This window comes from Sinohyriopsis cumingii, chromosome 19 (assembly GCF_028554795.1).
Source record: "Sinohyriopsis cumingii isolate HCF-2022 chromosome 19, ASM2855479v2, whole genome shotgun sequence".
In the NCBI taxonomy this organism is placed as follows: Eukaryota; Metazoa; Mollusca; class Bivalvia; order Unionida; family Unionidae; genus Sinohyriopsis; species Sinohyriopsis cumingii.
In genome coordinates, this window is record NC_142979.1 from 18,445,594 (window position 1) to 18,472,291 (window position 26,698).

A 26,698-nucleotide genomic window follows, 5' to 3' on the forward strand; every position below is an offset into this window, starting at 1 on the left:
TGAAAGAAGCAAGTGTAAAGATGTAGTCATTCAAAAGTCATAAAAGATTATACACTCAACAAATGCTGCAAATATGGTTTAAGTGCAACGACCCACTTATAAATTTGTAAAAGATCTTGATGGTTTCATGGGAGCAAGTAGTGAGTTATCGTTACTACCTAGGTGCCACCACTGCTACTGGTCAAATAATCGGATTACATCTGTACTTTACCTTCAATAGATAAACAAATCACTTCCTAGATTGAATTTTGAGGTTAAAATTTCTTTAAATGTTGGGTACTTCTATGGCACTGAGGGCGGTGAACAAAATTTAATCCCCAGACATCTATGTACATTTGACTTACACAATGAGTTTTATTTACAAAACCATCTGAAGACGCAGCCAGAAATGGAAACTCTTAGGAAGCTACAAGTCCATGTGGCTGTACTGAATTCCCAAAGTCCTCCATGTAGCTCTGTACAGTGACTGTTGCCTGACATTTGTGACAACATTTGATGTTTTGGCTAACTTAGAGCTATCTGATTTGACCTTGCCTTACATGTTCACCCGAACACTTCATAGCTTGAATCATGAAGTTAAATGTTCTTCAGTTATGCCAGGTATGTGTTATTGTGTGCCTATTTTGTAAGAAATGAGAGAAAAATAAGTAGGCAAATAATAATTGAACTAATGATAGTTTTAGCCAAAACATTTACAATTTTAACAATGAAGTAATTTTTTAAATATCGGATCAATATTTTTATTTGTCTTTGATTGCTAGTATAATGTGTACATCCATATATAAAAAAATTTGTAAATGCATAGTTGGGGAGAAAATAAATTCAATCACTTCCATGTAACATGTTCAGCTGGCATAACTTTTAAGTCCAAATGAATTATACATGACACATTGACACCTTCAAAGAGTAAACTGTTCATGAAAGAACTATACTACATTTGATCCATTTTTAAAGAATTTCTACTTATGCTTCATTAATGATGTCATGTAATGTGCTAAGAAACACGCTTTAACTTACAAGCCTTTCAACCAGATTGTCTTCCTGAAATCCTCACATTTCTTGAACTTAATTCTTCTCAGCTGGATAATCATTAATAGACCAAATTTTGATTCCATGATCAATACCTAAACATACTTTGGAGCATACATTGAGATATAAGTGTACATCAGTTGCTGGACTGGTAACAATGGAGCTGCCTATATATTTTCAAATAGCTGACCACTATTTCTCATTTTATATCAACAACTCAAAAAATATAAATGATATTGCTTTTATGTCACTTAGACCATAAAAAGTATTTCAGTGAGTAGTGTTTTCTGCTACATGTTATTATCTGCCATTTAATACTATATCTATAACGTACTGGTAAGTCTTAAGATTAATGGCAATAGGATGCAAACAATAATTTTATATGAAAAAATTGCATCACAGATCAGATGAATCTTCATGAAATGAATATGAGGATTTGAATTAATTAATCATATGCTGTCCAACAATGGATCTTCCCTATCGGTAATCATATACTGTCACACAAGGATCTTCCCTATTGGTAATCATATGCTGTCCCACAAGGATCTTCTCTATTGGTAATCATATCCTGTCCCACAAGGATCTTCCCTATCAGTAATCATATGCTGTCCCACAAGGATCTTCCCTATTTGGTAATCATATGCTGTCCCACAAGGATATTCCCTATTGGTAATCATATGCTATCACACAAGGATCTTCCCTCTCAGTAATCATATGCTGTCCCACAAGGATCTTCCCTATCGGTAATCATATGCTGTCCCACAACTGTCCCACAAGGATCTTCCCTATTGGTAATCATATGCTGCCCCACAAGGGATCTTCCCTATCAGTAATCATATGCTGTCCCACAAGGATCTTCCCTATTGGTAATCATATCCTGTCCCACAAGGATTTTCCCTATCAGTAATCATATGCTGTCTCACAAGGATCTTCCCTATTTGGTAATCATATGCTGTCCTACAATGTCCCACAAGGATCTTCCCTCTCAGTAATCATATGCTGTCACACAAGGATCTTCCCTCTCAGTAATCATATGCTGTCCCACAAGGATCTTCCCTCTCAGTAATCATATGCTGTCCCACAAGGATCTTCCCTATCAGTAATCATATGCTGTCCCACAAGGACCTTCCCTATCGGTGATCATATGCTGTCCCACAAGGATCTTCCCTATCGATCATCATATGATGTCCCACAAGGATCTTCCCTATCGGTAATCATATGCTGTCCCACAAGGATCTTCCCTATTGGTGAAGTGCATAATTAAATTAGACCTTATAGTCTGATTTAACAAAAGGAAAAATCCCTCAAAGGGGCAAATGCTTGACTGTCACGTTATTTTTTAAGCATTTTGTTAAATCATCATTGATACATTATAAAACTCCACCAAACCAAATTTTTATTAAAATAGTATTTTTCCTGCACGTCCAAGTTGACATGTTTGCACGATTCCTGTCAGTGCAGTACAAAATTCTTGGTGCCAATCTGAAATCAATATGACTTCCACAGCAGTTAATTTGAAAATCTTATTGCTCAAGAATATCAGATACTTTCAACACTTAGCAGTTAAAAGGAATAAATGTCTTATCTAGAATTTCTTTAAATTCTTTTTAGCCAGCATAATCTGTTTATTTGAGTGATTCTTGTTTTCAAAGCAAATCATTTTCAAACGTATTCAGCAGGCATATGCACAAACTGGGATTCATTAAAACAAAAAATTATTGTTTGTGTTATCATGCTCATAAACCAGAGTACACAGCTGTAAGCCTGAGACAAACCCATTGACCGTAAAACCAATAAATGTGTATTATCAGTTTGTTCACTGAATGCAAGTAAATAAAAACTATACTCAAATTTCACTTGTATACGTACGTGTTGCTGTGTTCATAACCTTTGATTATCATACGTGATAGACCAGAAGACGTGCATTATTAAGACGAATCCAGTCATACCTTGGAATGAAAGTCGGTTCAGCCGTTTGGAAGAAAGGTGAATTTATGTGGCTTTTAGGGTTAGCGATTAGGGTTAGGGTTAAGCTTTTCTGGAGAAAACGTATGAACGGACAGGCCAGATTTAACAGGATTTTACTGCAATACGTGTATCATCAGCACCGATAAAATGGTACCTGGATGATGCAAATCGGTTTAGCGGTTTGCGAGAAAAATAAATTTTGGTGACTTTTAGGGTTAGGGTTAGGGTTACAGTTGTCTGGATATAACGTACGAACCGAAATGACAGTCTTGACAGAATTTTATCTGCAATATTGGCCTCATCTAATCCGACAAACAGGTACCTCGCTCATGAGAATCTGTCGAGCCGTCTGGGAGAAAAGTGGATTTTTGTCTTTTATGGTTAGGTTTAGCGATGAGGGTTAGGCTTCTCTGGAAATGACGTACGGAGGAATATTATAGTTTTCACAAAGTTTTCATTGTTTGAATACCGGGTTCTGAAAAACTGGTCTGATTCCCCACAACATCCGGACAATGTCAATGTCATCGACTGTCTTTATTTATACCGAATTATACACCATCTCAGAGCTTTATAATTCATAATGAATATAATTCACAATGAATACCGAAATTTAAGTGTGATTCGAACTAAAACTGTTAAGTTGTCCTTTTAATGTATTGACTTATTTCATCAAAATTTTAACTGATAGCTGCTCTCGGTTTAGTCACTTTTTTTCTAACATAATCCCGCATAGAGGAATATCTTTTCCCATTCTAATGGCTTTTAAATTTAAACATTTGCATGCTTGAAGTGTTCACAAATCTGCAATCGTTGCTGGTATACCGAAAACCTTCCGAATGCCAAAACGTATTAAAATTTTGAAGAATATTTTTTAAAAACATTTTATTTAAGATAATATTTTATTTCATATCAAAGCAATTTAATATATCTAATATATTATGTTTAACTTTGCAGCATTGTGTAAGAGGTCAACAGAGATAAATTAGATATTATACAAGACCATCCTTGAATAAGCATAAACGTTGCACAGTTCATTACATTTCACATACATACATCTTTCCTTATACACGAGGATCATATTGAATATGTCGAGAAATTAGTATTTGATATGATCTGATAGACAGGAAGAACAATCCAGCTAATGACTTTTGCATTCTTTGCTCTGCTTGCATACTATTACCTTTATGGAAAGTTTCAGTAATCTTTGCCAAGTTTTTCGCATTGTAGTTAGTGTTTGATTTGGAGTTACGGTTAGGTGTAAGTGTACGGTAACTTTAATTTGCACTGACCTATGGATAATTAATCGTGTTCTTTAAAATGTATTTAATAAGAAAAGAAACCTAAATATTTATTTTTGCAGTAGGCCCTGGCTAATTTATATGAAATATTTTCGGTCAAATTTGAGTAAATTTTTTATAGATTTTCTCTAAATCAAATAGTTGTGTTAATGTCGTGTCATATGTAGTGATGTCCATTTATTCGTGAAAATTAAAGCCCAAAGATTTTAAAGGTTTTAATTTCATAATCTCATTGCCCTATAAATCTATTAGATTGTTTTGGTCAATTAGTAATTATGTTGGAAGGACCAATCACTTATTTGACAAATAACACTGTGCTATTAAAATGGTTACGGGCCGGTTCATTTACATTGTGCTTGATATCAAATATGAGCCTTGTAAATTTGCCATTATGTGTTGGGTTTGCATGTCATACATAGTTTTCCGCATTTTCAAGATGTAGTAAGGTAAGTGATACTTTAATGATTGCATACATGATGTCACTTGAGATAGAATCTACATTAATCTATGAGTTTTATTCTACAAAACATGGACAAGTATTGCAGCTACATCCATTGCTAGGTGTATATAGGCTACACGAACATGCCTGCTTTGTAGTATCATTTGTTATTTTTCCAAGAAAACGTTTATAATAACTAAGTGCACTACAAGCACTAAACAAATATATTGTTGACCGTTGCAAATATTTTACAAAGTCTATTAAACATAATTTGCTTGGAATTAAAATTTCTGCTAAAACTTGTATCCTCCAATCGAGGTTATTGAATATCTGCTTGGTAACAATGATTGTTCCATGGAGCATTCGTCAGGCACCATAGATTAAAATACATTCACAAAAGCGAGAATTGTCCTTAAAATAAGCACATCTTGGGGATTATCTCGTACTTGAGGACTTCATCCTCTCTTTTATCAAGCGTAACAAGATTTATGCAGATTGTCATTGACCTTTGTCCGTTTGACCCCAAAATCGCTTGGTTTCTTCCTTAACCGAAGTGCAAGTAATACTCAAAGTTTGCGCCACGTTGCTATGTACAACTATTGTTATTGTGCGGAAACCAATTTTCTTCTTTTAGCAAGTGATCTCAACCTTTGGCATAAACTTCCACAACCTTCTTCCTCGCCTCTTGTGCAAGCAGTCGCAGAGTTTGGGTGAGGTATGTCGTTTTCAACTTTTGGTTTTGCACGGAAACCATGTTTTTAAGTCTTTCAGTCACCGTGCGTGCGTGCGTGTGTGTGTGTGTGTGGATTATGTCGCAAACATGTAGCATCATGTCCCTATCCCGGTATCTTTATCCTGAAGCCAGGCGTACCAGTTCTAACACTAACCTCTAAATGCTGAGCGCCAAGCTAGACAGTCTTTGTACCATTTTTATACCGCATTATAGGCGGACATTCTAACCACTTAGGCCACCAGAGTAATTTCGTTCAGACAGTGATCTTGATATTTGTGTTTTTGACCCTGAAATCAATCGGCTTCTTCCTCAACATATGTAACGTATCCAAGTAGTCTGGAAGTTAAGAGTCCCTAAAATGGAATGCCACTCTAGCGCAAACTAGATGTCACTGGAATTCAAGACAGTTTCTTCCCTTTGAAATACTGAATGTTTAATATTCTTCAGTGGTAACACAATTTTCAAATTACCTCCTGTGGTGGATATACTGTATGTCAGCTTGGCACAGTTTTCATTTAGGACCAAGAAGGCATCATAAAGAGTGATCATGTGGAAATCCCGTTTTGATATTTTCTATTTGTCATAGCAATGGTAAGATACCAAGATGGATGCCATAGTGGTCACATCCAATATCACATTGGCAACATTTCTACCTATTACCAACTATACATAATAAGTCTTTTGACGAGAGACACAATGTCAATAAGACCAGCTGTCTGAAGTACTGACCAAAATGGCACCACAAACTAGTCTTCTAAAACCAAATGACAATATTTCCCTTCATTTTGTAAGCAACATTTCAAGATGGCCAGATATACCTATTCACTAAGAAATATCCAAAAGGTAATAGTGATGGATTGGTCATAAACTAAAAATGCTGCAAATCCACAACACTAGCTTGGCCATACAATTGTTAATAATGGACCAACCATACATCATAAGAAGTCTTTTTGTGAAAAACGCATGTTTATTTTACCATTCATTGAAATATAGTAATAACAATATTTTCCAAAACGCTGTCTGCTGTGGTGGCTGTATTGGATGTTTGAGTGGCACCATTTTCATTTAGGATCAATTAGACCCGAGAATGAATGTGTGTGTGTGTGTGTGTGTGTAAAGTTATGGCAATACTTGAGATAGTTTAGGAGTAGCAGAAGTACTAACAATCTTAGCATAAACAGATAGATGACAGACAACACAGATCATCCCATAAACTCTTCTGTGCTGTGACCAGTATAGTTAAATAAACTCTTTAGAAGGTCACAGGAACATGATCTCAATGTACAACACACCACCATCCAAAGATGTACCTACAGTGCAAGTTTTCATTGCACTCCTGAAATCTGTGTTAATCATAGACAGGGAAGATGGCCAGATGGACTTAAAGAGTATGGCAACAATAACATAACAGGAATACCGTGCATGGTACATTATAGTGGTTATAAATAACTTTAATCATTGGTCAAGGTATACTACCCTGAACTAAACATAATGTACAGAAGACACTATTTTCACATCTTGATCCCAAATTCAATAGGGCTTATCTTACCCAAAGTAAAAGAATCTGCATAGTTCTTTAACTTAAGATGAAGGACAGTTAGTACCACTTTGCCAAAATGAATAAAGTCAAAGATCAACTGACATCATAATATGTCAGCCTTATGACCAGAGCATAAATCATATATGTAAATACAAATTTACTCCAATGAATGAGAAATCAATTTATTCATATTTTGCATGGTAAAATGTCAACACATTCACAACAAGCAAATCATTTATTTTTGCTCTTTTTCAAATACATTACAATTCTTAAATACAAACAATAACCATTCACTGAACAAAATAATACAGATCTCAAATATAAATGCATGTCAAATCCTAAACAATGCATGGATCCAAGTACTGTTATGGAAAACATAAATGCATTATTTTCCAGAGATGACCAGCCTTATAAATGCAACAAAATGATTTAAGTACAGTTCTCGAAAATAAAAATGTCTATTTACAAGTTATCAGTCTAACATGTTATCAAGTATATTCTATTCCTTTTTAACTGTATAATGGTTATGAACCTTTCTTACCCAGAATTGTAATTGGGGTACATAAATCTTAAGCACACACACACACACATACTGGAAATACCACGCATTAGGCAAAGTACTATAAGACATAATTTCCAATCATGTAAAGTCTAAATTTTCCTTAAGCAGAACACACGCTCTCATAAAATTCCATTCTTCTCACAGCAACTGATACATGTACAGGAAATATTTTTCTACCAAAAACATATGCCTATTACTTCCTGTTTAAAAATCTCTGAACTTAACATTCATATTTTACAAAAAAATGTGTAAAAAAGTCCACTTTAAATCTATGACAGAAGACTCATTGGTACCTGATAAGTGACATAATCAGCATTACATTGGTAGTTACAGAAAAAACATTTTGGGTATTTTCATGAAGTAAGTAAGTCTACAAAATCCTTAAGCATCAAATCATCTTAGAAAATGACCACAATAAAACAATTGGGAATGAAAATGATACAAAGAGGTTTCATATGAATTAATCTCTTTTAAATTTAAGAAAAGATAATGTATACGACTTTACACTTTTCCACATAACTGTAAAAAAAATGCCGTACGAAAATCTGTCACATGATAAAGGAGGACAGACTGTTACATGTAACAAATATGTGGGGACAATGTGTCACATTATAATTAGGTACTGACACTTTTGTACAGGTTACAAATACATGGGGACAACATGTTCAATGTATACTCAATTTAAGAGTCTTGGAAAATAGATGAAATACTAATCACTGCAGTTTTACCACTGGTCTGTTTAATTAACTTAAGAACAGATTTGGTATATCATGTGCTAACCACAACACTATCTGAAATTCGTAACAAACATATCAAAATATTTATAGATTATCCAAAACCAGCAAACTTGAAGGATCTACATATTTTATTCTACTGTCAACATATTTTATTCTCAAACAACTTGCAATATAAATATATCCATTTTGTAAGAGAACTGCCTTAAAATAGTCTTACGATGCATATTATAGACAGGGACAATAATCTGCTCAAATATGGTACATCCATTTGCACAGTAAATCATGCATATTAAATTTGTTGTACTAGACTGATATAAGTACAGTGTGATTAGTGTATCAACCAACATAACTGAAAGCTAATGTACATTTTTTGCAGAAGTTCTTCTTTTTCTTCTGGCTCCATTGGTGCATAAAAAACTGCAAGTAGTGATTGAATTTACCCATTCCCATAGCTCTTGCTGAATATTTGATGTGCTGAAGAAAAGCATTTGTTTGCTCACATATTTCAGTGTTAATTTTTTTTAACAACATGAGACGTGATGACTTGTATACTGGTGGACACTTATGGGAAAAGCCATGAAATGTATCATGAAAAAAAAACGTGTTTTTCCAAAAACCAGGTTCTCGATTCAAACAGTACTCCTCAAGATGGCAACTAAAATCATAAAATATTTCTTCTGGGGCATTTTCCATGTATGCATAAGCAGAACAAGCAGGATCTTTTCTCCCTTCATGTCCTGGTGTCATATGATATCCACATCAATGCCCATAATGCTGTGGGTCAAACCAGAGAAATAAGTATGTTGTACCCTTCCTTCCCACTTCAGGGTAATTTTTATGGCATTTTTCTTCAGCTCTTGCAGGTTCATCATCATAAGTACTATTATGAGATATTTTATCCATTGTGTATTTTGGAGTGTCTCTTAACTGCTTACCATAGGGGGGTGAAGTAATATGCTCTCCCAAATTTAGCAGGATTATAACTACCTGGTTTAGGATTAATTTGGTCTGGTTCTTTACAGTTTGAAAAAAGCTGTTTCACTCTTGACACCAGATGGTCCAAAAATTCTAAAGTTGCTGAACATATACAAGTATTCGTGACTGCAAATAATACATCTCTAATTTCAGGAGAAAACTTGGCAACTCTGTTTATAACATTTATGTCTAAATTTGAATTTTTCCTAAGTAAATTCAAAATAGATTGGAAGTCGTCAACAAATCGATAGGGAATAATGCTTGAAATGGAATTATTTGAAGACAATATCATGAAAAGAACTGCTAACTTTCTCAATACTCCGTTGCTACAACCATTTTGCATAAAAATATTCAACAGTGAGTGAAAGTTTCTATCAACATGTTATAACAGAATATCATTTCGGTTTTTTTCCTTTTCTAAAGGTAGCTCATTAGCACTGCCCAAGGTACCAAGCACTTTCTTAGAAAGGTAGAGTTTCTACTCTGAGCTTTATCCTTTGAATCATGATCACCCTGGGCAAAAGCTAATGAAAGCCCTCTTATTCCTTCGATGACAAGGATCTATTGTAAAGTCATTCGTTGGAGTCTCTATTGGTACAACTGTTGAATGTCGAATGTTGATGCCTATCTTAGTTCCATCAGCAGCTAACATTTTTGGACTAAATTTGCAAACGGAACAAGGCTGTCTATAATCTAAATTGAACTTACTTATCCAGGAAAAAAAAACAAGCAATAAAAGTATTATTTGACATAAAAGAAGCAGAATTATGACTGACACATTTGTAGAAGCTATTCATGATTGTACAATAGAAGCCAAAAGAAATATATATGAGTTCAGAACATGGTCCACAAAGTCCCAGCCAATTTCATCGTCAGCTCTAGTATCCCTGGTAAGAAAGTGGATGGCCTCTCTCTCTCCTGGACCTATGTCACAATCCCGAGTGCCACTTAAACAACGGCGATACCAAATCTAAATACAAAATAAGAAATATCAGAATCCTGATTAACACTTAAACAACTGTGATAACAAATCTAAATATAAAATCACACACACACACACACACACACACAAAATGTATCATTTACCAAATAAATAAAACATTATACAAACAACACAAATGTAAAAACAGATTCCTCACTGATAAAAAGTTAAGACTATTATCTTTTATACTGCTGGAAACACTAAGGCAAGTACACTGTCTTGACCACTGAAGTCAATCTTTTAATATCATAAAATTAGATGCTAATGCATGTTGTGAAATTTGTGAGTTTTCAAAGAACTAGATTTGGGTTTGTAAAGCAATAGAAAGATTACACTGGTCAACAGTGAAATCATTACTGACTTGAAAAGGCCCTAATCTGTAGTATTTTGGTGTGCCGAACACGAATATAACCGTGAAAAATTTGTATTGGCTCTCGTTTTGAAGATATTCATATACCTCATTTTCTATGTTTCACTGTGTAAATTTCTCCAGTAGGACTGCAGCAACATCCGGAATAATGATGTAACATTGCATAATACCATCATGCTCACATCATCCACAGTTGATTGCATCATTTTCTGATGCAATGCAATACTAATGCCATGCGGCTGCTGAAGTAAGTTGACGTCAGCAGTGTACTATACATGTGTAGGCCTATTATACTAATGCCAGGCGGCTGCTGAAGCTGACGTAAGCAGTGTACTATATAAAGCCCAATCAGATAGGTTCAGCATTTAAAATATTTTAGACGTTGTGCGAGACAGTTCAAGCTACTGTTACATAAAACTTATTATTTTATCCATTTACGTACAATAAAGAACAGTAATGCCTCGAAAGTGTGTTAATACCGCGGACAATTTTTGCTATATTTGTGGGGAAGTGACATTTGCCAACCAGAAGAAAAGTATCAATTCTCAAGTGAAGAAGGCATATCATCTTTACTTCGGATGCAAGGTTGGTGACCAAGACAAGCCTTGGGCTCCGCATATATGATGTGCTACATGTACAACACAGCTTTCACAGTGGTTGAATTGCAAAAGGTCATCAATGCCGTTTGCAGTCCCAATGGTGTGGAGAGAGCCAAGCAACCACCTAAATGACTGTTACTTCTGCTTGGTTCCTCCTCTTTCCGGCGGAATAACGAAGCGAAAGCAGTCGAGAATAGTCTACCCAAACATTCCGTCTGCATTGAGACCAGTTCCACATGGTGAGGGACTTCCTATTCCAGAACCTCCAGCAGAATATTCTCTTGATTCATCTGACGAAGACAAAGGTGAGTCGACCTGTTCTTCTCCTGGTCCATCAGCATGCAGTGATCCAGATTTTCACTGTGGTGCATCATCAACCCCACACAGAATAACACAGGAAGAACTAAATGACCTGATTCGTGATTTGGACTTATCAAAGAACAAGGCAGAATTGCTAGGATCAAGACTCCAACAATGGAATCTTCTAGAAGAAGATGTCACAATTACTGCATATCGAAAGCGCCACCAGCAATTGGAGCCTTTCTTCAGAAAGGAAAGTAATCTGATATTCTGTTCCGATATTGAGGGCCTCATGAATGCTTTAAAAATCACTCATGACCCACAAGAATGGAGACTATTTGTGGACTCTTCGAAACTGAGTCTCAAGGCTGTGCTTTTGCACAATGGAAACATTCTTCCATCTATTCCAGTAGCGTATGCTGTCCACATGAAAGAGACATACGATAACTTAAAGCAGCTACTGAATTCCATTGAGTATAACAAGTACAGCTGGCACCTCTGTGGTGATTTGAAGGTAGTTGCCCTTTTAATGGGACTGCAGCAAGGATATACAAAATACATGTGTTTCTTATGCGAGTGGGATAGCCGAGCAAGGGAAATGCACTACATGAGGAAGGAATGGACTCACAGGCAGAATGTAGCCATTGGAGAGAAGAATATCCAACACCCAGCTCTGGTTGAGGCTCAGAAAATCTTGCTACCACCCCTTCACATCAAACTAGGTTTGATGAAGAACTTCGTGAAAGCCATTGACCGGACTTTGCCAGCATTCCGATACCTGCATGAAAAATTCCCTCGACTCAGCGAAGCAAAGATTAAAGAGGGAGTTTTTGTGGGTCCTCAGATTCGAGAGCTTTTCAAAGATGACCGGTTCAACAACTTGCTGGAAGGTGACGCGAAACAAGCATGGAATGCTTTTCGCCTAGTTTCTACAAACTTCCTCGGAAATGTTAGGGCAGAAAACTATAAGGAACTAGTAGAAGACATGTTGATGAAGTATAAGAAACTTGGCTGCAATATGTCTCTAAAGATTCACTTCCTTCATTCCCATTTGGATTTCTTTCCTAGCAACTGTGGTATTGTTAGTGATGAACACGGCGAACGTTTTCATCAAGATATCGCAACAATGGAACAAAGATACCAGGGAAAATGGTCCACTACAATGCTGGCTGACTACTGCTGGACACTCCTCAGAGATGCTCCCGAACAGCTGTACAAGAGACAGGCGAAGAAATCTAAGATGTAGTCAATGACTTGATTTTTTATAGGTAGGCTATTACAGTTGACCTTTTACTATTGGAATGCATTTCGTTATGTAAACATTAATTTCTTGCAGATTACAAAAAAACTAGAGCCAATTTTGCAATTTGACTGTCATATTCGTGTTCAGCACATAAAAATTGATAAGAATTGACTAATTTTATTTCAGTAACATGACTTTTGTAAAAATTTGTTGTCCAGTGTTATTCTCCCACATCCCCATAACTTAGTCGATACATCTTCGCTTGATAAAAAGGACTTATGCATGCCAATATAAGCAACAACATATTTTTCATTTGTCGGTATAAAATGTTTTTTGTGTGCATATTTATGCTAACAATCTTTGACAGAAAGACATAGATATGAATAGATAGGAACAAATAAAAATGCCATGCTTTCTAATAAAGTGGTTACTTAAAAGATGAGTTAGTTCATCATCAATGAATTGAAGCTCATTGAAAGAAGAAAATAAAGCAAAAATTTATACCTTGTGTTTTACAGGTCCATGACATGTATATACAGTGGAAATATGGGATACTGCAATTGTCTCTCCATTAGGAAAGACATATCCTACCTGAAATCAATCAATTAAACAAAACTTTAAGTAATTCAAATATGACTGAGGAAAAGTATGAACAGACAGTGAATGTTCAAGGACCAAAATTTAACCAAATTTCTTGTTGCAATGTGACAAATATTTCCTGAAGATGCAGCATAACCAAAGTAAATGTACTTTTATTTATTGTGTACAGGATGTGATATTAACTGTCTAGTCCTGGTCCATCTGAACCTGTACAGAATCCCATTAACATGTGCAGAAAAATCTGACAATGATACAATTGTTTTAGAATGAAATTTGATTTAAATTATGGATAAGCAATTAGTACATATATTGTATAATTTTCCATAATAAGTAATATGAATATGACAACTCTGTATGATAGTCAATCAATGAAAGTACATCCATCCTTGGTCCATACAAATAATGGAAGTCACAAAGACGATGATTATTCTGTATTCCAGATGTTTTCTTTAGGCAATAACTTTTTTTTCTCCAAGCAATTTATCCTTCCTTTATTACACACTAGTTGATAATGCACTAACTCTTCCATACAAAACTCACAGATAACCTCAGTTTTTTCATGTAAACATCATAGATTTTTCTCAAACAGTATGTTCACGCTCCCACTCATAATAAGTAAAAGAACTGATGAAAGATACACTAGAAAAATAATGTATGGTGACTATCTAATTAAAACTGTAACCAATAATAAATGGTAATTACAGGTAATTTACTTCTGTTACATGCATATAGCTTGTATAATTGTTGTAATGATTTATGTCAGTTGTTGATGTGATCACGAGCATAATATTGAGCTACCTGAATGCATTTTACCATAGACCCTTATTTAATATTGGTTATTTCATTCTCTTTTAAATACATTCTCCCAAATTAAGTTTGGTTTGGCATTTTACAGTACATCAACACAATGTAGTTTATTAGGGCAAAGTACCTTGCCAAGAACACACCACTGTAATTGTATCTGGCCTGATCCCATCAGTAGATCCATCCATGTGTCAGCATGGACTTTCAATTGATTGAGGTGAGGACAAAGGGTCTCAGCATTGTCAAGACGGAGAACTTTACATTTTGAAGATGAATAAAGTGCATTACAAAATCCAGTCTGATAAGATAGACTATTGTCAGTGATATGAACAAAAGTACATGTTTTGTCATCATCAGAATACACTGAGAACTTCAAAGTTTTATCAGATGAGGTTGGCATCTGGCAAATAGGCTCATTAATTTATCTTTGGCAGCTTCAAGTTTTTCAATTATCTTATTTTCTGACCTGGAAGAATTATTTAATAGAGAAGGTATATGGTCACTGATCAATTCATTAAAAAGTCTCATATGGCAGCATTTCACATCACTCAGATCTATCTCATAAAGATTTTCCTGAGGTATACTTATTACGGCTAACTGCAGTGATATGCCATACATTCCACAGCTACAAGACAATTCAGTTATCTATATCTGTTTTGGTCAAATGAACATAACAGTCTTCCTGAAACAGTCCAGTTGTCATACTAACTTCATTCATTGTAAAAATATTCACATTAGCTGCACTACGTCGCCAAATTACATGACCATTTTCAATCATTGCATATTTGAATTTATCATAAGATCTTTCTTCAGCTATATTTTCTGAAGAAAACTGAGGGTCTACAGTGTGTATGTTTGTCATCAATTCTTCAATTGTCAAACATCTAGTAGGTTCATGACGTTTGCGTTTGGATGCAGGGGGAACTATGTCACCATAATCAGATGACTCGGGTAAACTTTCAAATGTGGAAGTAGACTGAGCTGGATCTAAGGCAATGTTTTTATATTTGGAGCAAATGGAATAGAACTTATCCATGTTACCCTCTCTAAAATTGTACAGCACCTGATTCCTTAGTGAAGCAGGTTTATACTTTTCTTTCATATCTGGAATTGATAGCCACTGGGAATAAGAAACTGTCTTGTGCTGCCATTTATGCCAATTTGGAAACATGGAGATATATTGAAGCTGCTGATCCCATGAAACTGGATATTCAAGTGGAACAAAGACATCTGAGAATGTAACTTGTTGGCACATACAAACTTCAGTTCTGTGAGTTTCAAAAGCGGCCTGAAAGGCAGTCCCATCAAAACATTTACTGGCAGAAAAAAAAATGAAATGTAGGAAAAGAAAACATATTATTCTTTTATTGCATGCTAGTTGAAACAAATCTGTGATTAATATTTCTCGATGGAGATTTTATGCAAAACGTAAGACCCTGCAAAATGACTACACTACAAAAGCAATTGAAAATCTCAAGTACCAATTTTTTCTCTTTAGTGTATTTGTTACAGATTGCAAATAGTATAAAGCCAAACCCATCATGAGATTTCAATCAATTTTGTACACTGCAAAAATGATCATAAGTCAATTACTCATGTCACATTTCAACAATATCATGCACATACTTGAATGGTAGCATGTAACAGTGATCACTCACAAACACAATATTGAATATTTCTTCCAGTAATTAGGTTATCAAACGGGTATTGTACAGATTCAGTTCTTATTAAAAAAGACCAATAACTAAGTCAGCAATTGAGCTGCAAAGACACACTCATTAAAAGAATCAAGTTCACATACAATGCAGTTAACCTAACGAATTGTATTTGTTTTTTTTTTTGAAAAGGCTACTAACAATGATGCTCACAGCTAGAGGAAATGTGAGTGATTTGATCATATAAATATACCAATGCCTCCTCAACATCACACCCCTAGCCCATGATGAAGACGTGTAGAGCTTAACAGTGCACAACTGTTTTTAAAAAAGTGCAAGTGAAATGCCTGTAAAGAAACTTATCTTCTCATGATGAGCTGAACAAGTACCAAGTTTCAGGGCAATCCACTAAATACTTTGAGTAACTGCATTAACAAAATTTGGTCATACACTGTATCCAACTGTAATCCAAAAATGTCCACAACCCTTACAAATATCATGGGAGCACAAAGATTTGTACATGCAGTTTTAGATGAATATTGTCACACGTGCCAATTTTCATGATCCTTTCAAAAAGGCACCACAATCGGTAGCACTGACAAGATTTTAACAATGCATTCTGCTGCACGACAATACATGAGACTAAAATTGCAAAAGCAAAGTGAACTGTTTATATGAACATTTTCAAATGATGACTGTAACATGCAGTTACATGGCAATCCAATGAAAAATGTGAGACAAACTAACTTCACAAAATCCTATCAAACATTAATCTAAGAAAGTAACTAGCTCTAACTGAAATAGCAGCAGAGATTTGTCAACGTATGCAACTTCCGATAATGATGAAAACATTTTTCCAAATGTCATGGCAATCTGAAAGATTAGATGATTCATTAGATTATATTATGCACTGTCTTTAGACTGAAGTCAATAAAGGGCAATAATTCTAAAGTTAATTAGCGGAACAGTGATTTGATATATGCATTATTTGTTAATGAACATAATATTGTACTGAATTTCATTACAATCCATAAAGAAGTTGTACAATTTGCTCTCACAAGTTTGTATCATGCACTGCATTAATCTACACAAGAAAAATGAACAAAAATTGCAGAAGCACACTGATTCATTAATATATGTATCTTCTGATAATGACCATAGGATTTACCAAGTTCCTAGTCCAATAAAAAACAAAAGGACTAGTTCAGGGGGCAATTTTGTTGCTGGCTTGCCAGACGAATACCCGTGGGTTCTGAGGATGGTCATTTAAAATTGATGGCCATCGGCCCAATTAAATTTTCCTCCATCATTATTTTCCTCTGATTGGGAGAGCCAGTTGATTTTCTGCAGGGCCAATTGATTTTCACACAAGATGGTCACACCAGCCAATGGAAAAAGTCTGTGTCACATCAACCCATGCTAACTATACTAACAAGACTGTGACATTCAATGACAGAAAGAGCAATACATATAATAAAAATTGCAGGGGCAAATGAGTCTCAGATTCGGATAATGTGGTTATGTGAGAAAGCTTGCCGGTAGCTTATCGTCGGTCGGTGGTTCTTTCTGGGGGTTTTCCGGGTTCTTCCTCCACCATTAATACTGGCCGCCATGTATAGCCTTGTGCTGAAAAATGGCGTTAAACCCTACAACAACAGCAGGGGCAAAGTGACTGGACAGTTGGTGCATATTTAGGTAATGACCAGTACATATAACATGTTTTATGGCAACTCACATAAATATATGAGAGACTAATTGTCTTGACAGTGTGCTGAATGGAAGGAAGGATAGACATATATGAATTAGTATATGGGCATGGTTATAACAAATGGAAAATGAAAGATGGATATTTCTTCTTAATACTTACTTCGCATTCTGCTTGTCTTTGTAGCTCTTTTTCTTCTCTATGTACACCATCACCCCCATACACTCAAAATTATTTTCTTTGAAAATATTTGTTTGTATGTGATGAAGAAGATGATCTAACGACTTCCTAATACTGTATTTATTTTGGAACAGTATTTCGGAATACCTTCTTCCTGTGGATGATAATTTCTTTGACTCTGTAATGAAACAAAAAAACAAAAAAAAAAAACACTATAAGCATAATGTTACTGTGTTTAACTTGCTCACCACAGACAATCAAATGTAGGTTATGGCATGCATCTACTTGCCAGCATGCACTAAAAAAGATCCATACCCTCTGTCAAAAGAACTAAACGTGACTATTTCGATGCAAGTTATATACATGGTAAATTATACAAGGTATAGATGTTAAATTTCTGTAAAATGTACATAAAGTATAAAGGTTTTACTGGGATGAATGGTGCAATTTTGTTTGCGGGTTTAGTGCTCTTTGTGGATGTCATTCACTTTATCTTACTTGTTTCCTTACTGTAGCTGCTTAATATTTAACAATTTGAAGGTCTGGTTAAATTGCTTTGATGTTGTTGCCATTTTGGTTTATGGCTAATTTTCTCTTATAAAATGACATATTTTCCATTTTTATCACTCATAAGATCATGTGTTCTACTTTGTTTCCTCATGTACCTCTTGAAATAAAAATTACTTGACATCCAAATGATGTACTTGTCTTATGGACACTACAAGACATTCTTCTGTTTAAGCTGTATTCTCAGACTTGAAGTAGGAGTTGGTAAGTGTATATTACTATGGTACCAACACTACAAAGTATAAAATTAAATGCACTATTAAACATTAAAGACAATCTTCTGTTCACATTTCACATCAACAATGCCTATCTTGATCTCACTTCATTTTTGTTCAAAGTTAGGTTTTAAGATAGTTGATTTTGTGGCTTCTAAACACTTCAGTATTAACTAGAAAGCTGGCAAGCTACAGGTATATTTGGTCATGTATTAGTAAGAAAAAGCCTTGAATAATGCACAAACCTGGCTCTGGCAGCTTTTTGCGTTTCTCGGTTAGCAAATTAAAGTATTCTCCTTCAGCTGCTTTGATATCATCCAATGTAAATATGTTTTCCAAAAAAAAATCCTCGTTTCTATCGCATTCAAGCGCCTGTTTGATAATATCCAAACCTTGAAAGAGAAAGATTTATAGGTAAAATGTTGTGCCTCGATTCTGGAGATAACAAATCATGCAGACAAAGACTCATCCACTATACTGCTTCAGAATGAAAAGTTAACAATGTTTATCAGATGCAATACAATTATATATATATATATATATATATATATATATATATATATATATATATATATATATATATATATATATATATATATATATATATAATCAATAGATTGTCTTTAACAAGGAGAAAAGAACATTAAATATTTGTATAAACTGATAACCTGATAAAAAAGCTATATCTGTAAATTTTGACAAAATGACAATGTTAAAGATAACATTACTGTAAGCCTAATGTGATTTCATTAACCACACACATCAGAAGATTAATAACTGTTCTCTGACAGTCTTAATTTCAGTTTAATGCTAAATGAAATAAAATCTAAAAACTTTCCTATCAGTGGGATAAACAAGGTTTTAAACTACACTGTTCTAACTTAACTGATATTTCAACATACATTTTTATACTTTTATAGCTGCAACTAGGGTATGATAGTTTTTATCCCTCCCCTGTGGTTTATTTAAGGTGGTCATAGGTCAAATATAGAATAAATACAATTACAAAAAGATGTCGTAGAATAGAATTTGACAAATGCTCACAAACATAAGCACAATGTACTCTGTTCTTTGATCACCAGTTAACCATCCAGTAATTTGGAGCCAGTTTGAATGTCCCAAAAGCATGAGCATTTGCTTTCATGAATCTCAAATGTAGCTATAATGTTGTGATGATGTGATTACCTTTGCTTTCAAAGAATCCACTGAAAATGCCGCTTTAAAAAAAATCATAAATAGTGCAGACGTCCCTGGTGAAATAAAACACCATATGCATAGCCTTCTGACAATCCTGCTATTGCCATGTCCATCATACTCTTCTCCAAAAGGAACATGTAAGATGCTTTTTTGCCGAGTCACTGCTGCATGACATAATTCCATGTTACGTCTGAGGTTGGAAGTCCACTCTGTAAACACACGAAATAAAAAGATCATATATAATTAAAACCAGTTTGTGGCAGTTTACAGACACTGCACACAACTGTTTACTTCATCATTATCTATAGAAATATTCACACCACCAATATATTATTAGTTCTACATATCTACATCTTATCCACCACCTTAACAAAACTGACTGAAGATAAAAGGATCTTTCAAATGTATAAGAAGTGTATGTATATACATATATATACACATACACACACTGGTACTGTTCTTATTATGTGGCCTTTTCAATTGAGGACTAAATGTTTTGTGCATAAGTGTACAGAATGTACATAGTACGGTAGTAAGAAAGTTACATACAACTTCAAAGCATTTAACATCTTCATTTAAAAGCAGCATTAATTATTAAAATGTTTTTGTCTTAAGAACAGACTTATTTCAATTGAACAACTGAATAATTCTTTTTCTCGACTTAAGAATGAAATGCAAGTGAGGTATATTTATCATGCAAATTGCAGAAACATTCAAAAATGTCATTTAAATCTTGGTACATATACAATGCTCTTTCCGTTTACTCCATTTTCCAATGCTGATGAATATCCTCCTTATCTGTTACAAAAAATGTATTGGATTGGAGCCTTTCCAACATGAAGCGATTTGGGCCCCACACACCACCGCCAAGGATGTTGAGTCGAATGACTTTAACTTTTCTTTTAAAGTAATGTCTCCATTTTCGTGATGAACTGTTAAAGTTTTGTAATGATTTTTTTCCTTTTTTGCTAATGGTGCAGTACTGCAATTGATTATGAAGATGAAACTTTTGTGGACAAAATGCCTAGTTTATAAAGGAAGTGATGCATGAGTTGTCTCATGATTTTCTGGTCTTTGTCTAGTACTCAGTGCTGTTCAAGGTTAATTTCTTCCTGTGTGCTAATCCACAAATCTATTTTTAGCCCATGAAGACCATTTTGTAATCCTGGCATTTATAGATAATTATATATTAACCTTAGTGGTACACTCAAATCTGACATTGGGAAATAGACATCAGTAGAGATAATCATGTTACTTACTGTACCAATCAAATATTGGTTTCAGACACATATTAAAATAAAATGTTGCCACTTGTGAAGTGAAAATCTTACATTTGTGCACAATTGTAATTGCTGCTGTTTGCATTTGAGGGGTGGACTTTCTTGGAGATACTTTTAAACAGGAACTCTTCAGTGCCATGGAATTCTGGCCATAAAAGGTGGGTGGACACCGGTCAAAGAGACATTCAAGAGGGGGGCCACTGCATATAAAGGCTTCTAATGTCTTTTGTTGAACCCGATTGTTTTAACAGGGCAAGGAAATTATAAAAGCATGAAAAAGACAATAATACTGACCATGAATAATACAAAATATTGAAATATGTATTTCATGAACTAATGTGTGAGAATATATGCAGGTTCCTTTCTGGATGTGCTGTTGCATGGTTATCATTATCAATTTATAACGTATTTCCCTTTCAAATTTTTTTATTGTAAAAAATATATTTTCTTACATTAACATTTAGTTTGGAATATTAACCTGAAACAGTAGTTTCTTGTGATTTAAACAAAATCAAATTTAATATTAGTTAACAGTCTCAAGTCCATGAAAATGTATAATGCTTACATAGCAGACAAATTTGGTGAGTTTGATGGTGAACTAGCTCAAAAATAGTGTTCTGTTATGGATAATAAAGGTTATTTATGTTGCTTAAATCTTATCTAATTAATGCAAGCCATACAGGTTAACAACCCTGACAGTCTGTATTAAAACACGTTATGATTTGTGGTGAGACAAATAAATGTGAGGATAATGGATGGATGGACAAGGACATGGAAAAATTATTTTACAAATATTCAGAAAGAAAAATTGTAAATAGCAAAAGGCACATCAGAATCAACAGCTTAATAAGGCTAACAAGTTATATTTTGAATTGTTTGGGAATGAAGCTCTTAAACTGAAAATGTGCTTGACAGTCTAATACACAGACGGCAAGATGGAATCCATTTATACATCTTTTGTCAACTTTTGTTATGTTGGGGGTGAAAACAAAATGTCACCAAAGTACTATTGTGAAGTAACCAATCCATAACAGGCCTGCACAGGGTTAAACTACTGGTATTAAACAGCTAAGATTCCAATGATTTGATAAGTTTTGACTACAAAACACTGCATTTGCATCATTTTTTAAATCAGTCACAGCTCCTTAAATGATTATATTTATTGTCAAAATAAGATGTCATATCGTCTCAAGTTTGGTTTTCACTATGAGTTTCCAGTGTTTCACCATTCACTGAATGTCTCTTATACATTCTTAACTTTAAAACTGTTGGAAACACCTGGAGATTTGAGGGATAGATCCTTGCATACCAATTTTAAGTTACTTTATACAACCATACAAGAATCTAGCATTTATATTAATTTTAGAAACATTTTCTTGGACACTGTATGCATTAATGGACATTTCATCATAGTAACAACTCATTTACCTCTCCACTTTGAACAATATTTGAAGTGTCTTTTGTGAAGATAAAACAACAGAAACAAAACTATTTCAGCCTTTAGAAACCAAAGCTTAATGAAAGCACTATATGTATCAGAACTGTTATGGAGGACAATCTGCAAATATAGTTGCTTAGTAATTTAAAACTTTTCTGTTAGTCATATGGAAATGGATAATCAATGCACACTTAGAGAACTACCTTTGTTTTGCTGCATTGTTGCTGTGTATATACCAAGTTCCGGACGGTCTGATGGAACACCCATGACAAACACCTGCAAGAAAATAATATCCTTCATAAAATGCTGGGTGGAGATGGAAGTTTACATGCAGTGATTTAACCTAACCAATTAATAAATAAAAAAACACAGTATGGCCACATGTATATGACACTGTATATGGGTGTTTATTATTTTTTTAACAATAGCTTTTACAAGTTTTCAGTCATATCGCTATGTCTGAATCCAGGACAACCAGTCTTAACACTAACCTCTTAATGCTGAACGCCAAGCAAGGCAGCTGTTAGTACCATTTTTTAAAGTCTTTTGTATGACTCGACTGGGGTTCAAACCTACAACTTCACGCATCCAAGGCAGATGCTCTAACCACTAGGCTATTGACACTGTATACAATCATTGAGCATATTTATGGATGTATGTATGTAGAGAGAAAGGAGGGGGTATTCAACATAACACCAATACATGCCTTAAAAGGCCAACCTAATTTGGTCAAAAAATATTGAAAAAACTAACCAGTTTCATATCCCTACTTGTACTCTGGAAGCTGATGCTAAATTCAACTAAAACAAGATGAAGAAGATGGAACAAACATTAAATCTTGTCTTAGATATAAATATGACATTTAAAATGATGTCTCATTATTACCTAAGTATGTTGAATGGTTGGCAGAGTTCTGTATTCAAATCATATGAAATAATGTATGACTATTTATCTCGGATTGCCAATCTAAAAAAGGAAATGTTATCAGAGCAACTCATTGATCTTGGTGCAAAAATTAGTTTACCTTCTTTTATTGAGAACTAAAGTGATTACTATCACTGGAAAAGATCATAAAACAGGGCCATATAGTAACATTTTCATATACTGGTCTGAGTATATTATTCCTTTTCTTAGATTTACGTAGAATTTACCTTTATACCATATGCTGTATTATATACCGCTTATACTAAATAAACCTTATAAAATAAACTAAGAAGCTGGAGTCTTGTTTAATTCATTATTTAATTTGATATGTCATACAAATGAGTTAACTATTAATAAAGTGCAATTATTGGGCGACAATACTGAACTTTCCACCAATGAGATTCACTCAATATTCATTTAAACATTCTTATTTGTAAAAGTTTAAACAGTAACTTGCAAATATCGAGTATATTACGTATATCGTGTTACGAGGTATGCGGCAGCTTACGAATAGCTTTACGTAAATTATATACACGGCGGCAGTGCTTATAGTCTTTCCAGACGTGGTAAACGGCAGCTGTTCGGTGTTTTAAAGGACGATTCAAATTGTTAATATAGGTTTTAAACTAGAACAACATAATCCATGGGAAAGGAGTAACTAACTAGAATTCTAAAATATTTCCTCTTTCAAACGGCTATGAATAAAATCACATTTTGTTTTCTTTAATAGACCATCCGTTTCGGGTGGGTGGGTGGGTACGGATGAGATGATAATTTATAATTGGCAGCTGTTTGGTACGTCTATAATACACACATTGGTGTAATCTTTTCAAGAAATTGAAATACAAACCTGTTCACTGCTCTCACTGCGTAACTTCTGATAATGTGTACTTCCAGAAGTACTGGGCACGCCAGTGTTCATTCTTGATGGTCGATTTTCATCTTTTGACGCCATATTTACAGCTGCTGAGTTTGGTTTTGTGTGTGATGTCATGTCCACGTGACACACTTTTTGGAAGAAATTACGCGATTGGTTCCAACGATTTCGCATGTTCATAGTCTGCTAAGTATGTTAATGACATAGTGAGATGTTTACTGAGTATATTAATGACATAGTGGGATGTTTGCTGATTATATTAATGAATAGTGGGATACTTCCTGAGCATATAAACAACACAGTGGGATGTTTACTGAGTATGTTAATGACATAGTGAGATGTTTGCTGAGTATATTAATGGCAAAGTGGGATGTTTCCTGAGTATATTAATGGCATAGTGGGATGTTTACTGAGTATGTTAATGACATAGTGAGATGTTTGCTGAGTATATTAATGGCATAGTGGGATGTTTCCTGAGTATATTAGAGACATAGTGTGATGTTTACTGAGGATATTAATGGCACAGTGAGATGTTTGCTGAGTATATTAATGACACAGTGGGATGTTTTCTGAGTATATTAATGACATAGTGGTATGTTTTCTGAGTATATTAATGGCATAGTGGGATGTTTCCTGAGTACGTTAAAGACATAGTGTGATGTTTACTGAGTGTATTAATGACACAATGGGATGTTTGCTGAGTATATTAAAGACATCATGAGATGTTTAATGAATATGTTAATGACATAGTGAGATGTTTGGTTTTGCTAGGTGAGCTTGATGTGCAAATAATCACTATACCTTGTGTTGTCATATGAGATACTTTTAGTGTTTTGTTTTAAAATAATTGTTACATTTATTGATCTTTTAGAAGATGTATTTCATATTATTTCAAGGTTTACTGTTATGTTTTAATCCAGTCCAAATTATGTCCCCACCCCTTATGTGGTTGCAGGATTAATTGGTTGAAAGAGCAACCACCATATTAACTCCTGAACCACCATCTTAACTCCTGCATGATTGTAAAATATTACTAATGATGTCTTTACAGTTGGAATTACTGCATCTGTGTGGTTCCAGCAGGTATGACGGTTTTGGTGAATTACTGGAACTTAATGATTCCAGTAGGTATGAAGGCTTTGGTGAACTACCACAGCTTGGTGATTCCATTAGGTATGAAGGCTTTTGTTCCATATCTGATATTTTTAACTCTAATGTAAATAAGATGCAGAACCAAACTGTTCAGAACCGTCATGCATGATATAGACAAGATGTTCATGGATGTTGAGGAATGCCATAAAAACTAATTTTCATCTATCAAAGAACATAATGCATAGCTAAAATTTCTTTCTTTGATTCTAAAGTAAATATTCAAATCATTATTAATGGAGATAAACATGTTTACTTGAATCTGAGCCTAGGACATAAAGTTTTTCACTTGGAAACTCCTAAACGTCTTGACCTACATCCTGGTTCTGTTATTATGTCATAGCTTTTTATATCAGTGTTGCTTATTTGACAAAAGTATTCATTCTTGCTTTTACATCTGAAGCAGAATCAGTCTTATTTTTGTGTTAGATTCAACTTTGGTTGAAATTATTTATTCAAGTTATTATTCACTAGAATTATTAAGTGCTCATTAATACTTCTTGGACTAAATTGTTAATTTGGAATTATAGTGAATTCAGTCAAAGACATTTTGAATTATATCATTGTGTTAATCAAAAGAATCTTAATGCATTGCCATATTCCAGGACATTGACATGAAAAATCAAACTAGCACTTCTCTCTGCATGACATGAAAAATCAAAATAGCACTTCTCAATGCATGACATGAAAAATAAAAAATAGCACTTCTCAGTGCATGACATGTAAAATCAAAATAGCACTTCTCAATGCATGACATGTAAAATCAAAATAGCACTTCTCAATGCATGACATGTAAAATCAAAATAGCACTTCTCAATGCATGACATGAAAAATCAAAATAGCACTTCTCAGTGCATGACATGTAAAATCAAAATAGCACTTCTCAATGCATGACATGTAAAATCAAAATAGCACTTCTCAATGCATGACATGTAAAATCAAAATAGCACTTCTCAATGCATGACATGTAAAATCAAAATAGCACTTCTCAATGCATGACATGAAAAATCAAACTAGCACTTCTCAGTGCATGACATGTAAAATCAAAATAGCACTTCTCAATGCACGACATGAAAAATAAAAAATAGCACTTCTCAATGCATGACATGTAAAATCAAAATAGCACTTCTCAATGCATGACATGTAAAATCAAAATAGCACTTCTCAATGCACGACATGAAAAATAAAAAATAGCACTTCTCAATGCATGACATGTAAAATCAAAATAGCACTTCTCAATGCATGACATGTAAAATCAAAATAGCACTTCTCAATGCATGACATGTAAAATCAAAATAGCACTTCTCAATGCATGACATGAAAAATCAAAAT

General features: G+C 34.3%; 1 protein-coding gene across 3 annotated transcripts; it reads right to left on the reverse strand.

Moving 5' to 3' along the window:
* Positions 1-7,227: 7,227 nt before the first annotated feature.
* Positions 7,228-24,925, reverse strand: LOC149775217 (uncharacterized). Of its 3 annotated transcripts, XR_016416484.1 has the most exons (7): positions 24,191-24,925; positions 22,620-22,692; positions 19,687-19,907; positions 18,747-18,893; positions 17,702-17,897; positions 13,280-13,366; positions 7,228-10,251 (listed from the first exon to the last, which is right to left on the reverse strand). XR_016416484.1 is itself a non-coding variant. In XM_089943273.1 (3 exons), the coding sequence occupies exons 1-3, from the start codon at positions 15,432-15,434 to the stop codon at positions 10,075-10,077; spliced, it is 456 nt and encodes a 151-aa protein (XP_089799399.1). In that variant the 5' UTR covers positions 15,435-17,694; the 3' UTR covers positions 7,228-10,074. The 3 variants fall into 3 exon arrangements, 2 of the variants coding, with proteins under 2 accessions (XP_089799399.1, XP_089799398.1); XM_089943273.1 differs by lacking the exons at positions 17,702-17,897; positions 18,747-18,893; positions 19,687-19,907; positions 22,620-22,692; positions 24,191-24,925 and adding an exon at positions 15,243-17,694; XM_089943272.1 differs by lacking the exons at positions 17,702-17,897; positions 18,747-18,893; positions 19,687-19,907; positions 22,620-22,692; positions 24,191-24,925 and adding an exon at positions 14,307-14,747.
* Positions 24,926-26,698: the final 1,773 nt, after the last annotated feature.

Coding starts and splice junctions, on each gene's coding strand:
- LOC149775217 (XM_089943272.1), bottom strand. CDS start 14,579: ATGCCAACCTCATCTGATAAAACTTTGAAGTTCTCAGTGTATTCTGAT. Junction 13,367..14,306: donor AGTGGTGTGTTCTTGGCAAG/GTACTTTGCCCT, acceptor GATTGATTTCAG/GTAGGATATGTCTTTCCTAA. Junction 10,252..13,279: donor ATGGACCTGTAAAACACAAG/GTATAAATTTTT, acceptor TTTTGTATTTAG/ATTTGGTATCGCCGTTGTTT.